At 46.1% G+C, this 14,181-nt stretch overlaps 1 protein-coding gene across 2 annotated transcripts in view; it reads right to left on the bottom strand.

The window, feature by feature from the left end:
• Positions 1–14,181, bottom strand: part of NUP205 (nucleoporin 205) — a 169,235-nt gene that overhangs the window by 119,042 nt on the left and 36,012 nt on the right. For both annotated transcript variants that reach the window (XM_082253150.1, XM_082253151.1), the window contains exons 8-9: positions 9,368–9,543; positions 999–1,115 (exon numbers count right to left, since the gene is read on the bottom strand). In XM_082253150.1, the coding sequence (XP_082109276.1) occupies positions 999–1,115; positions 9,368–9,543 (293 nt within the window). The remainder of the gene's footprint in view (positions 1–998; positions 1,116–9,367; positions 9,544–14,181) is intronic.

Below are 14,181 nucleotides of genomic sequence, written 5' to 3'. Positions count from 1 at the left end.
TTTAAAGGCCGGGAGGCCAGGGACTCAACCAGAATTAAGGTGGCTTTATTTAACCTGGTGGGACCGTCCACTTTTTAAGCAAGGAATCCTCATAAGGATACCGAATGCTTAGGAATCACAAAAGTGCGTTTTGGACAGCCCCACTGTTTAGTGACAATATTATCAAAATAAATCGGGAAAGCGGAACACCCTCGCCGCGCCTTGGAGGGCCGGTGGGTGTCAAAAGAGAACGACGCCTCCGAAGCAGCATCAGACAGAAGAGCAGGACCAACGCAAAAAAGTGTATAACACTGCTAGAGACACCACCACCACCACGCTGGCGGTACCACAGGGTCCAGTAAAGAGCACTACCACTGTTATAGCAGAGAGAGGGAGAGAAAAGCCCCACAAAAAAACTCACCATCACCGATCAGGCACTTACAGCACCAGGCAAACTGCACACCATGCGGCGATCAGAAGAAAAAGATCCAGGAGTCATATAGCTTCAACATGGCCACCGCTATTTTCAATGAGAAAATCCACAATAAAATGGCCGCCGAGGCAACACAAACATGGCCACTGATCCACAGCACAAAAGGTCCCAAGAAAATGGGGTTCCCACGAGGCACAGCCCCCTCCCAAATGTTGATCGTCTGGTCGTAGGCAGAGTGCTAACCCCACCCCCTTTGCAAGCTCAACAGCCCAGACTGACCTAAAAAGGTATGGCCACCCCATGGGAGGGGAGGGGAGAGAGAAGTGAGCAGTTTAGGGGTAACAAGTCAGCAGAGGACCAATAAGAAAGGGGGGGGGAGACACTGCATGGGAAGGAGAGGTCCGACCGTCCCAGGGAGGGGACCACGTCCACCCCAAAAACTTCCAGGGTCAGAGGGGGGACAGCTACTTACTATACCAGGAATGCATCTAAAAATGTTAACCAAATACCAGAAAATCAGTTTAACATAGAATATATTTTGTAGATAGAGCTGAATAATGTGTTTGGGTGAGGGAGTTCAGCTTACCAATAACATAACATGTTCAAGATCTCGCCGAAGTGAAACGGGGGGCTCATTACCCATTTGTATGCTCATGTGAACTAAACGAGCATCTTCTTCCGCCCGGTTCCTTAGCTGTTTAACCTGCAAGGACATAAAAAAAAAAAGAAATCTTAAAGTAAAAAATGATTAGCTTACTGACTAAATGAAGAAATTTGTTTTAAATGAAAACTGCACGCCAAACAACTGGCATGTTAAGAAGTTAGGTTTTAGAAATGTAAATACATGAATTACAGAAAGAGTCATTTTGGCACAAAGGCAGTGAACTACTAATCCTACCCAACACTGCTACACTCGTTTTAATTTACTTTTAGAATCCCTCTAATAATTTACTGCAGGCAGGTTCAGAAAAATATTTACCATCTGCAGATTTCCTCATCGAAAAAATACAAGGGCAGTGCTCTAGGTTAGGGAATATATCCACTGCATTTAGGCACAGGTCCTAAACTGTTCAGATAAATAGCTATGCCAGAGCACGGTCACATGGCAGGAGTGACATCATTGCTCCACCTAGTTTCTAACACCCGAGGTCAATAGGGATTTAAGCACCAAAAAAAGAGTGTCAAAGGAACACTGGCAAGGTGAGCATAAGTGGGTCGGAGGGGCCATTTGCAAAGAATAATTTCAATTTGCCCTGCATGGGCAGGGTGATAATTGAGATGATATACTAAAGAAGTGGAGAATCTTCAGTCAATAAATGTTTAGACTTTAACTATCTATTTACGTGAAAAGCAAAACCCTGTTCACTTAAAAGTGGAACTTGAAATCAGAAAATGAAGTCCTGCTAGATCACTTCAGGCTGGCTACGTTTGCAGGTATAGCTATGTAAAACATTAAAAATAAGTGTAGAAGGCACTTATAAATGCAGCAATAAAACACTTTAATGACAAGGAAGGTTTAAAAACACAACATGGAAGTGAAAAAACAGGCATATCAATTAATCCATAACGTATAGCGGCATGCCTCCTTTTCTAAACACCAAACATGTTATACTTACCTGATCTGTGTAATGGATTTGCAAAGGGGAGCCTCACACCTCCTCTTCTCTGGTCCCCAGCCGACATGACTGGCTTCTAACCCCGCCAAGTGCCCCCTAGCAAGCTGCTTGCTATGGGGCACTCGTGCGTGCTCACTCTTGAACTGGCTGTGTGCGTCCACAGGACACACAGAGCGTGGCTCAGCCCTGCCCCCTCCTCACTGGCTCTGACCAACAGCAGCGGGAGCCAATGGCTTTCCCTGCTGTGTCTGAGCCAATAAGATCAGAGCAAGCCTGTGCACAGTGCTGTATTGAGGATTAAGCTCAGGTAAATATTTAGTGGGGTTGGGGGGGGAAGCTGCTAGCAGACGGTTTTTCACCTTCATGCATAGAATGCATTAAAGGTAAATAAACCTTCTGCCTTTAGAACCATTTTGATAACAGAAATTGTCATTTAGTTTGTGGGACCCAGTTGAATGGGATTATGCTGCGCTTCCTAGGAGTAGGACACTAGGCGGAAAAGGGTTAACAAAGTTAACAGAGCTCTAATATGCCCATTCTAGGATTCAGTTTAGTAACAAGCAGTGCCAGAATACATAACCCAACTCCACAGAGAGGTGGGTGCTATGTCCGCCAATGAATATCAGAGAAAAGGATTTTACGGTAAGACAAAAATCCAGTTTTCTCTTTCGTTCATTGACGGACACAGCGACATATCTTTATTAGTCGAATGGGACGTCCCAAAACAATATCAGCATGTGAGGTGGGAAACATACACAGCAAGAAACAATTCCCAACAGGGCTAAAACATACCCAACCAGGTAACCCAGGAGCAACAGGAGCTCACCTGACAAAAAAGTACACCCTCAAAGAGGACTAATCCTCTCCAACAGCGACCTGCAAACCCTTGCGGCCAAAAAGGAGGCATCCGCAGATGCCAACACATCCAGCTTATAAAAGTTTTGTGAAAATGCACGCGGATGACCAGGTGGCCGCCTTGCAAACCTGCACCACCGACGCCTGATGACGAAAGTCCCCAGAGGCAGGCACTAAGCGCCCATATAAAATGCGCCATAACAGGGAAGGAGGACCCTGACCCTTAACACAATAGGCCTGCACCACCGTCTGCCTATCTACCTAGAAATGGTCGCTGCAGATGCGGCCAGCCCCTAACAGAATCCATCCATAAGGACAAATAGGGAATCTGATTTTTGGAATGACTCAGTTGTCGCCAGGTACACTCTGATTGCCCGAGCCACATCTAAAAAGAGTGTAAGGTAAGCTCCTTAGGGTGCTTAGGCTAGGACAAAAGGAAGGTAACACATGCCTTATTTAAATTAAAACCAGAGACAACTTTTGGAAGAAACGACTGGCAGGGCCGGGGCACTACTTCATCTATGTGAACCACCAAGTAAGGTGAACAACAAGACAAGCTGCCAGCTCCAACACACTACGTGCAGAAGAAAAAGCCACCAAGAAGACCACCTTCTGGGACATGTAAGCAGAGGAATTTTGTGAATATTTTCCAACAGCTGTTACTGAAGAACCGACAGCACCAAGATGAGATCCCAAAAGGGCAAAGAAAACGCACTGGGGAAGCCAAGTGGCGAACCCCTCAAACAGAGGTGGGAACCACAAAAAAACATAGCCAAAGGACGATGAAAGAAAACGCCAAGGCCGAACCTGGCTTTTCGTGGTACACGAGGCCAGACGCTGCTTCACACCGCGTTGGGGGAAGACCAAAATCCAAGTCGCCGAAAAGGAGCAGGGGTGAACACCAAGAGATTCACATCCCCAAAATACGCTCTTCAAATGCGATGGTAAAACTACCTAGAAGTAGATTTACAAGCTTACAGCAGCATGGGAATCACTGATTCAAACCACCCTCTAGCCTTCAACACCTGGCTTCCGACAGCCAAGCTGTAAAAGCCAGCGACCATAAGGCAAGATGGAAGATTGGCCCTTGAGTCAACAGAGAGCTCTACAAAAAGATCTCTACTGAAAGGAAGTCTCCAAGGAGCATCGGCAAAACAACCGTATCAGATCTGCATACCAAAACCGGCTAGGCCAGTCTGGAGCCACCAGGATGACCGTAAACCCTTCTGCCTCGAGTCTACGCAGGAGTGTTGGCAGAAGTTCTAAAAAAGAGGAAAGACGTATATCAGACGATACTGGTCCCAAAAGATCCACCAGTGCATCTACGGTGTCGGCCAGAGGATCCCAAGACTGTGCCACAAACCTAAGCACCTTCCTGTTGAAAAAAAGAGAGGCCAACAGGACGACCTTGGGAGTGCCCAACCGGAGACACAACTGATGTAACACCTCCAGAAGAAGTGACCAGTATATCGACTGGTAGTCTGGATTCTGCCAGAGTCCAGACCTCCTGAGCACAAACCGTGTCAAAAAACGCCACCCCACTCAGACAAGCTGGCATCAGTGGTGACCACTGTCCCGTACAGGGGAAGGAAGATTTACCTGTCGAAGCGCCAGAGAGCGAAGCCACCATGTCGGGGACCCTCTCGTACCCCGGCTCAACAAGATCAGTGTCTAGGCACTGTGGATTCTTGCTGCACATGGCAAGAATCTCCCTTGCAGACGGCTTGTGTGGACAGAGTTTGGAACTCGTCCCATGGGCGGAACACCCTGACTGAGGCCGAGTCCAGAACAGACCCAGATAGTCCAACCAGGTGGACGGAGCCGGAGCCAAAACCTGGAAATTAAATTTCTAACCAAACTCATGCAGAATCCCGACAGTAAGCACCCGGTTGTCCTTCAGAGCAGTCGGAGACTCTGCTCACAGAAGATCATCCAGATCATCCAGTTACACCAGTATTGCAATCCCCCGCTGGCACAACAATGCCAGTGGGCCAGCACTAGCAAAAAACCCGAGGTGTTGAGGTGAGACCTCTTGATAATGCTCCTCACCTACGGCAAGTGTAGGAAACGCGGAAGACTGACATATCTCGGAATATGAAGGTAAACCTCCTTAATAGCGATAGAGGCCAGAAGATCCTCTTGATGTAGGGATGGCACTATCGCACAAATAGACTCCATTTAAAACATCTGTACCCGCACAAGGCGGTTCATAGCTTGAGGTCCAAAATTGGTCCTACCTTGCTTTTCTTGTCTACAGCAATTGATTTTTCCAGGCAGTCTCCCATCCAAATACTAACCAGGCCCGACCCCGATTACCTTCTGAGATCAGACGAGATGGGGCGCATTCAAGGTGGTGTGGCCATAGGCTCCTGGGACCTGAAAACATGAAACAAATGTTCCCATTCTGAGACAAAAACCATTCGTAGTAGCAGGGATTGCACCACCATGAAAAGACCTCGCAGGCGGTCTGGGGAAAAAGGCAGGTTGGAAGAAAGAACCACTCTGGAGGAGAAAACCAAAAACTCGATCTTGTAGCGGGACCGAAACAGCTCGTGGACCCACTTGTCCTGAAACAAGGAGATCCACGGGTCCGGAAAAAAGTGAAGACGTCCTTCCCCACTCCAGATACGGATGAGAGCACCCCCTTCAGGCCGAAGGTGTGTTTGTCTGCAGGTCTGGAAGGCCCCCGTCGGCATACCAGACCAGGCCAGGCCCTCATAGAAACTCCAGAGATCCTTTCAGGGAGGCTCCGAGCAGACGATTCCCCCACCAAGGGAAGATCACGAGGCCATCTGGAAAGTCTGGTCTGCAGACCAGCATTTTAGCCAGATCATGCGCCGAAGGATCATTGCTGTCACAGGCGGCTCAGAGATTAAGGGAGCCACATCCAGAGAGGCATCACAGACTAACTGCAACCCCATGGACAAACTAGTCCACCAGTCCTGCAAAAGCAGGAGGAATCTGTTCCCCCTCCAGAGCTTGGCGCAAAAGCTTTACCCACTCGGGAAAGTCAGGGACACCATGCACCGGTGAACACTGGCCGAAAAACCAAAGCCACCATAGAAGACATGTGATGGCCCAAAGTCTCGGCTCTCCCATCAAAAGGATCTTTTAAACCAGAGACTCCTCCACCGGCAAAAGGCCTGAATTATTCAGCCTGGAAACCTGAGAGTCCACCATAGGTGTGACTGCCCACGTACTCAACAGAGACCCTTCAAGGGATAACGTCTATCGAAACGTTCAGACACTGCAATATTGCGTTTAAAACAACTCCACTGTACACATTAGGCGGGAAAAAAGGAATACCTTCTACTTTAGGGGGATCTGTGGGCCCCGAGGGGACCGGCGCCTCAGACGCAGCAGCAGCTGCATCCCCTAGGTTTAAAATTTCCTGCACCGATACAATCAGTGCATCCACCAGCGCCCTTGCATGTGCATGCAAAAATAGTGCAGACACAAATTTCTAAAATCTCGCTGCACCAAACCACACGGTACTGCGATACCCGGCATTTTGCCAGCTGCGGACACATGCGTGTTTGCCAGCTGTGTCAGGGGACTATTTGCAATTAATGGCACACCCATACATCTGCAGAAGGCAGCTGCAGTAAAAAGAGGAATCTTCCTCACTGCAGAGCACCCGAAGTGCGTGGACACAGACCCAGTAGAGTCAAAATATGCTACGCTCATCCTGAGAACATAACAAGCAGGGGAGGTCACCGACCACAGCCCAGCAAAGAGACACTAAAGGTCCACAAAAGGACCACCTATTAAACCTAAGCATCGCCCACCATAAAGGACATAGCCCCCTAGAAAGGGGCGCGCCCCCCCCCCCCCCCACAATAATGGCTTCTTTACTTCTCTCAAAAAAATACAGCCCCCCACAGCGCCCCCGAGGATCAGGGGGGCGCCAGGCAGTCCATATGTCCAAATGGGAGGGGGGGGGGGGTAGGCGGCCATTCGTACACTGCTCTTTCACCCCGGTCAGCAGCTCAAACCGCCTGGTTAACAGCTCAGTCAGCTTGACCAGCAGCCCGGACAGTAAGCCACGAGCAGGCCGCAAAGCCGCTGCCTAAATTTGGTTGGTCAGTCGCTCGGACAGCTTGGTCAGTCACTCTGACAGCCAGCTCAGTCAGCCGCGAGTAGGCCGCAATGCCCCAGCCTCAATTTTCAGCCCAATACGGCCGCGTGAGGCGCTCCGTCGGCAGTACCGTCCGCTCGGCTCGGTCAGGTACTCGGACAGCCACGAGTAGGCCGCAAAGCCACGCACTACATTTTCAGCCCAATCCAGCCACGTGAGGCAGACAGACAATGAGACATCTCCTCCCCCCTACCCCCAGCCCATTACCACCGCATGGAGCCCAAAGGACATCCCTGCCACAGTCACTAACCCCCAGGGGGCCAGGAACTTGCTCAAAGACCCTTGTGTGCAACCTGGACAGCCCGGTCAGCAACAACCACATCCACCCCCCCCCCCCCTTACTGGAACAAGTGGCAAAGCCAGCTCCTGCCTCACCCAAGGAGATGGGGGGCCTGGGGGTAGGTTAGGCCAAAAAACCACCGTGACTGTTAGAGGGGCTGGGGGGAATGGAAGGGAACCCAGGGGTCCGACCATCGCAAGGAGGGGCCCATGTCACCCCCCCCCAAGGTGCACAAAGGGAGAAGTACAATACTTACCACACTAGAACCAGGTGGGCACCAATCAGGGCAAACCCCTCCCCCATCTTGGAATGGGGGTGTTGGGGGCTGGAGGTACGCTGCGACTCAGGCCGCAACCATCGTGTGCATCCTCGTGAGGTGTTTCACTCGTAGGCCTGTCCCCGTGCAGTGGGACTATGTCACGGCCAACCTAGCGCGGAGCTGAGGCCTGTGTGCGCTCCCTGGACAGACTGGGGAGACCTTAAGGATCTAGAAGATCCAGTCCGTCACCCAGTCCGGCACTTGATTGTAGTTCTCACAAAAACCAAATTGATTGTAGTTCTCACAGGAACACTAAATAATAAAAGACGAAATAATGTTGTTTAAAAGGAAAAAAATGCCAGGACCAGAGACCCCAGCAAGGAGCTAGGTCCTTACTCCTGACTAGGCAAAAAAAAAAAAAAAAAAATGAATCCTAGAAGCAGGAAGTGGGAGTATATGACCTGGGACTGCCCCATGGGCATAGTTAAAGCTCTGTTAACTTTGTTAACCCTTTTCCGCCTAGTGTCCCACTCCTAGGAAGCGCAGCATAACCCCATTCAACTAATGAAGATATGTCACTGTGTCTGTCAATGAATGAAAGAAAATTTTGATTTTTTGATTTTTTTATTGGGAATGTTATATAGCAGAAAGTAATATATTTATTTTTTTTTCACAGAATTGTTGCTTTTTTTTCTTTATAGCGCAAAAAAAAAAAAAAAAAAAACGCAGGAGGTGATCAAATACCACCAAAAGAAAGCTTGATTTGTGGGTAAAATAGGACAATCGGTTTTATTTGGGTACAGCGTCGCACGACCGCGCAGTTGTCAGTTAAAGTAACGCAGTGCCGAATCGCAAAAAATGGCCTGGTCATTAAGGGGATAAATCCGTCTGGTCCAGAAGTGGTTAAAGTCCCGCTTTATTTTATTTTTACACAATTTCAGTGAGAATTCCCAACTCATTTTGAAAAAAAGCCTCAGTATTTCTATAAGGATTCTTTACATAGAGAAGTCGGGGTTTAGGAGAACACTAGAATAAAAATCACAAAAAAAGGACTAGCCATTCTAAACAGAGCAGGTACCACAAACTACCCTTTCCAACAAAGGTAATAAAAAGCTATTCTTTGCACCACTATAAGCCTGGTTTTATTTGTAGATACCTAAACAGGGAACAGTTTTTCCAATCTCAGGACTAAACCTCACCAATGTGCATTACCCCCATCCAATGTGATCCCCAGAAGCCTACAAGGGCATTAAAATAGGACAATCGGTTTTATTTGGGTACAGCGTCGCACGACCGCGCAGTTGTCAGTTAAAGTAACGCAGTGCCGAATCGCAAAAAATGGCCTGGTCATTAAGGGGATAAATCCGTCTGGTCCAGAAGTGGTTAAAGTCCCGCTTTATTTTATTTTTACACAATTTCAGTGAGAATTCCCAACTCATTTTGAAAATAAGCCTCAGTATTTCTATAAGGATTCTTTACATAGAGAAGTCGGGGTTTAGGAGAACACTAGAATAAAAATCACAAAAAAAGGACTAGCCATTCTAAACAGAGCAGGTACCACAAACTACCCTTTCCAACAAAGGTAATAAAAAGCTATTCTTTGCACCACTATAAGCCTGGTTTTATTTGTAGATACCTAAACAGGGAACAGTTTTTCCAATCTCAGGACTAAACCTCACCAATGTGCATTACCCCCATCCAATGTGATCCCCAGAAGCCTACAAGGGCATTAACCAAGTGTTATCTAAAAGCACGCTCTTCCATCAGTGACATAAATAAACTGTGGTAAGACTGATCTGTGACATACTTTCATAGGCATCCGCGTAAGAAAATCCGTGATGAGAGAGTGAATCCTGCGGATGAAGAATTCTTCTTGGAAGAAGGTTTCGGCACACACCACTGCATCTGTGAGGAATAGAAAGGCATTGCCTCCTATAGCCATCTCAGCTATTACTTCATCGGCCTCTGTAAATTCTGCAAGTGCTAGTAGAAAAAACAGAAACATTATTGAATTCAGAGAACATATTAAAGCTGAACACTAAGAAAATATAAAAGGCACTCATAGATTCATCTCTGTATTTATGAATACATCTTTAACTAGTTACGGACCGCAGGCAGCCCCTCTTGCACGAACCGATGTAGGGGTACGTCGGTCACGAGCCTGGTGATGGGGGGTGAGCACACGCCGCAACCCCGATTTGGCAGCGAAGATGCAGATGAACGGGGCCGGCAGCTGCGATTGCCGCTGGCCACCCACGATTGCTCCCCACTGAGAGAGAAGAATGGGCAGCTGTTGTAAACAAAGCTGACCATTCTTCTCTCTGAAATGATCACAGAGCACCTGTGATCCTTCTATATAGGATCACAGGTCTCTATGGTCATTTCAAAAGCCCAACCTCCCACAGTTAGTAAACACTAGGCTTACATTTAACCCCTTGATAACCAATTAGGTTAACCCCTTTCCTGCCAATCTCATTATTACAGTAAAAGTGCATATTTTTAGCACTGATTACTGTAGTAAGGTCATTGGTCCCCACAAAAAAATGTCAAAAAGGTCAGTTAGGAGTCCAATCTGTCCACTGCAATGTCGCAGTCCCACTAAAAATTGCAGATCACTGCCATTACTAGTAAAAAAAAAAAAAAAGACAAATATCTCTCCCCTAGTTTGTAGGCGCTATAACTTTTGCGCAAAATAAGCTTATTGCAATTTTTTTACCAAAAATATGTAGCAGAATACAAATTGGCCTAAAAGGATAAAAACATTTGATATTTAAAATTTCCGTTAAAGTAACGCAGTGCTGAATCGCAAAAAACGGCCTGGTCATTAAGGGGGAAAATCTTTCCAGTCCAGAACTGGTTAAAACAGACAGCCAAAAAAAAAAACCATAGTATTTTTGGCTAACTTCTGAAATCCTTCTTGGAATACATCATAGGACACAAGATATCTCTATATTCATTACGATAGTGTTAGACAGCCTCCTTCAAAGTTAATTGACATTGGCAAAAAAACAAACAGAAAATCGCCTCCTAGGCATAACAATTCTTCCCAGCTAGGTAAAGCTTTAGTTTTTTTTTTGTAGCAAGCCACCAACCACAAAAGGAAGAAGGGTGGGATCCCTGTGTCCTGTGATGTACTCCAAGAAAAGGATTTTACAGGATACCCAAAAACCGAATTGTTTTCCATCTTACATCGTAAGACACATCTTTATATCCATTAAGACAGAGGTCCCAAAGCACTGAATATGAGGGCACCAGGCCCCGAACAAGCAAACCATAATAGGTAGGAACCTGATGTAGCAGCCTGCAAGACTTGCTGACCAAAGGTAGATTCATCATCAGAAAACTTGGGATCTTTGCTCTTTAGACCGAAAGCTTGAGGAGTAGGCTGACGGATCCATTGGAAATGGTAGATATGGAAGCTGCATGGTGTTTTATCAGAATGCCGCTACCCATCAAATGGTGCGACGGAAGTGACGTTCGAAACAAAAAACACTTTGCACATCGCACACTCCGGATGTGCGATGTGTTCCAAACACTTCATGATCTGACGGGTAACGGTAATCTGATAGAGCACCCATGTGGACATCTTACTACACCCGGCTATGTCTTGAATTTCTGAGTATTTTCAGCAATAAAAGTGAGCGTATATAAATAAATATTAGGATATTGATATCTGTAATGCTGTTGTGATGTTACATTTATAAAGAAGCTGAACGCCAACAGTATGAAGGTGGCAGAGGCCATGTTGGGACACCCCACACTGCTCACGGCTAACACTTTATGCTTTCAAAATGAAACATCCAAACAGAATCACAGATAAATATACCATATTTATTTATATCCGCTCCTTGTCATTGCTAAAATTATTATGAAAGGAAAGACACAGCTGGGTGTAGCAAGATGTCTGTATTAGGGATCGACCGAATATCGACAAAAGCCGATTATAGGAGGGCCGATATGCACTCGGAATGGGCGATATTACCGATATTTGAAATATTGCTCATGTAAGGGTAAAATGATGACACATAGCATAATTCCGTTTAGAAAGGTTATTGAATATGCCACTCACATATGTACAAAAGATACAAGCAATTCCACATTAGCAGATCTGCATCTCTCACACACTTGCCGTAAGTTATACCCGGGCGATACCGCTCCATTCGGCATCCACTCAATACTGATCCATTCCTCACCCGCTCCATCGACCACCCACCCACCCAATACCGCCCTGTCTCTCACCCACTTGCTGTGACACCCGGGTGATACCGCTCCGCCCAGCATACGATCTCGGAGGTCATGTGGTCACGGCGTGCCGGATGGAGCGGTATCACCCGGGTGTCGCTTACGGCAAGTGGGTGAGTGACGGAGCAGTATTGAGTGGATGCCTAACCGAGCGATATCACCTGGGTATCACTTACAGCAAGTGAAGAAAAGTATTTAACAAATTTGCCTTTCCTTTGTCCCCAGTCACCCACTCACCCAGTCTAGATTATTTTGTAAAGGGCCTACATGCTCTGACCTGACCTTTTTTACTATTTATAGATTTGAATAATTTTTGGGGGTTTGTCCTATTATCCTTTGCAATCGGTCGTTCATTTTGAACTTTTGCGTCCTTGATTTCCTTTTTACATATTCTGTTATATTATTTGTAAAAATTAAACAATGACATTTTTATATTTTTTTTTTAAAGCTCTTTTCTTATTCATTTATAGCTTTTTTTATCTTTGGTCGTGAGCCACATAGGTTTTATTTTTAGCCTTTTAAACTTCTTGCCCATGGGAATATACTTTGCACTGAGTTTGCATACAAACTTTTTGAAGAATTCCCATTTCTGTTCTGTGTTCATCAATGCCAATATTCCCTCCCAATCTAAGTCTTGGAGAGCAGCCCTCACCCTTGGAAAATTTGCTCTCTTAAAGTTGTGTTTTTACATTTCATGTATGCGTTTGTTGCTTACAACTAACATTAACCATTTGCTGACCGCCCCACGCAGATTTACTGCGGCAGAGCAGCTCGGCTGCGCATAAGCACGCAGTTTCGGCAATTTGTGGTTAGACAAAGCAGGAGCCAGAGCCTGCTCCTGTTTCTGTGTAAATGTACGGTTCAAATCCCTTTCCCACTTATCGAAGCATGATAACCATGCATTTTCTGAAGGCCTTGACAATAGGTCATAGACTCTAGATAGAGGGTGGGTTAAGACCTCTTTATTTATAGCACAAACTCTAAAAACCGCAGAGGTGATCAAATACCATAAAAAAAAAAGCTCTATTTGTGGGGAAAAAGGACATCAATTGTATTTGGGTAAAGCAGCGCATGACCGCGCGATTGTTAAAGTAACGCAGTGCTGAATCGCAAAAAATGGCCTGGCCATTAAGGGAGTAAAACCTAATCGGAGCTGAAGTGGTTAAATGAAATCATATTATGGTCACTGCTACCCAGATGTTCTTTTATATCAACATTAATATTAAGCTCTGCATGGTTTGAGATTACCAGGTCATACAGAACATCATTTCTAGTCGGGGCCTCAAACTGTACCATAAAATTGTCTTGCAATAGAATTATCAATTTTTGCCCTTTAACTGTTCCAGTAGTGCCATTACTCCAGTCAATGTCTGGGTAGTTAAAATCCCCCATTATTATTAACACTGTCCCAGCCCTTGCAGCCCTTTCTATCTGTGCAATGAGCTGAGTATCCGCCCCCTCACTAATACTGGGAGGTCTATAACAAACTTCAGCAATAATCTTTGTATTACGCACACCCATGTACATTTTCACCCATACGGCTTCAGACTCCTCACACTCTCCATCAACTAGGTCCTCTTTCACTCACTTTGAGATCACTTCTTACATACAGAAACCACCACCCCTCCGTTTTAACCTGTCTTTCCGAAGGAGAGCAAAGCCAGGAATATTAATAGGCCAGTCACATGAAGAATGAAGTCAAGATTCAGCAATACCAATTAAATCACAGTTCTCCTCACGCACCAGAGCTTTCAACTCACCTATCTTGGCAGACTTCTGGCATTGATGAACAAACACTTTAATACATTGTCACATTTTGCCCACTTATGTGTGGGGTACTCATTGAGTAGGAGGTGGAAATAGGGTAGAGCTGCTTACACATGCTTTTGCAAATGTGTGCTAACTAAATCTCTGTTTTTAAACGCATACTGTTAGACAGGTTAATTTGGTTGGTAAGCAAACAGGTTGGTGAATTAAGCTTGGAATTTTTCCCCAATTCTGTCTCGCATGCGTTGCCCTTCCATGTGCTCTTTACTATGAAAGCCAGTTATAGGTGGGAATAGGGGCCATGTTCTTTGTTGTTGATGTATACTGGTAAGTGGACACACTGGATGTCTGCTGCCATTGTGCTATGAGCTGGGCATCCACTGTGCCCAAGTGCCTTTAATTAGGGTTGGGCTACCTCCAGGCTCACCTGCCCCTATCTATCCATTAGAATGCATGTGCTTCCACTGTGGAGACTCTCATAAATGTACAGGAGTTAGGACTGCAGGTAATACAGGGTGCCGTGAAGTGGCCCTGCAGCTTACACATACTGTACATTTGCAAAATGTGTGCCAACTAAACCCCAGTTTTTAACGCATACTGTTAGACAGGTTA

The sequence above is a fragment of the Pelophylax lessonae genome (genome assembly GCF_965119305.1).
Source record: "Pelophylax lessonae genome assembly, chromosome: 4".
Classification (NCBI taxonomy): Eukaryota; Metazoa; Chordata; class Amphibia; order Anura; family Ranidae; genus Pelophylax; species Pelophylax lessonae.
This window is presented reverse-complemented; position numbering and strand designations above follow the sequence as displayed.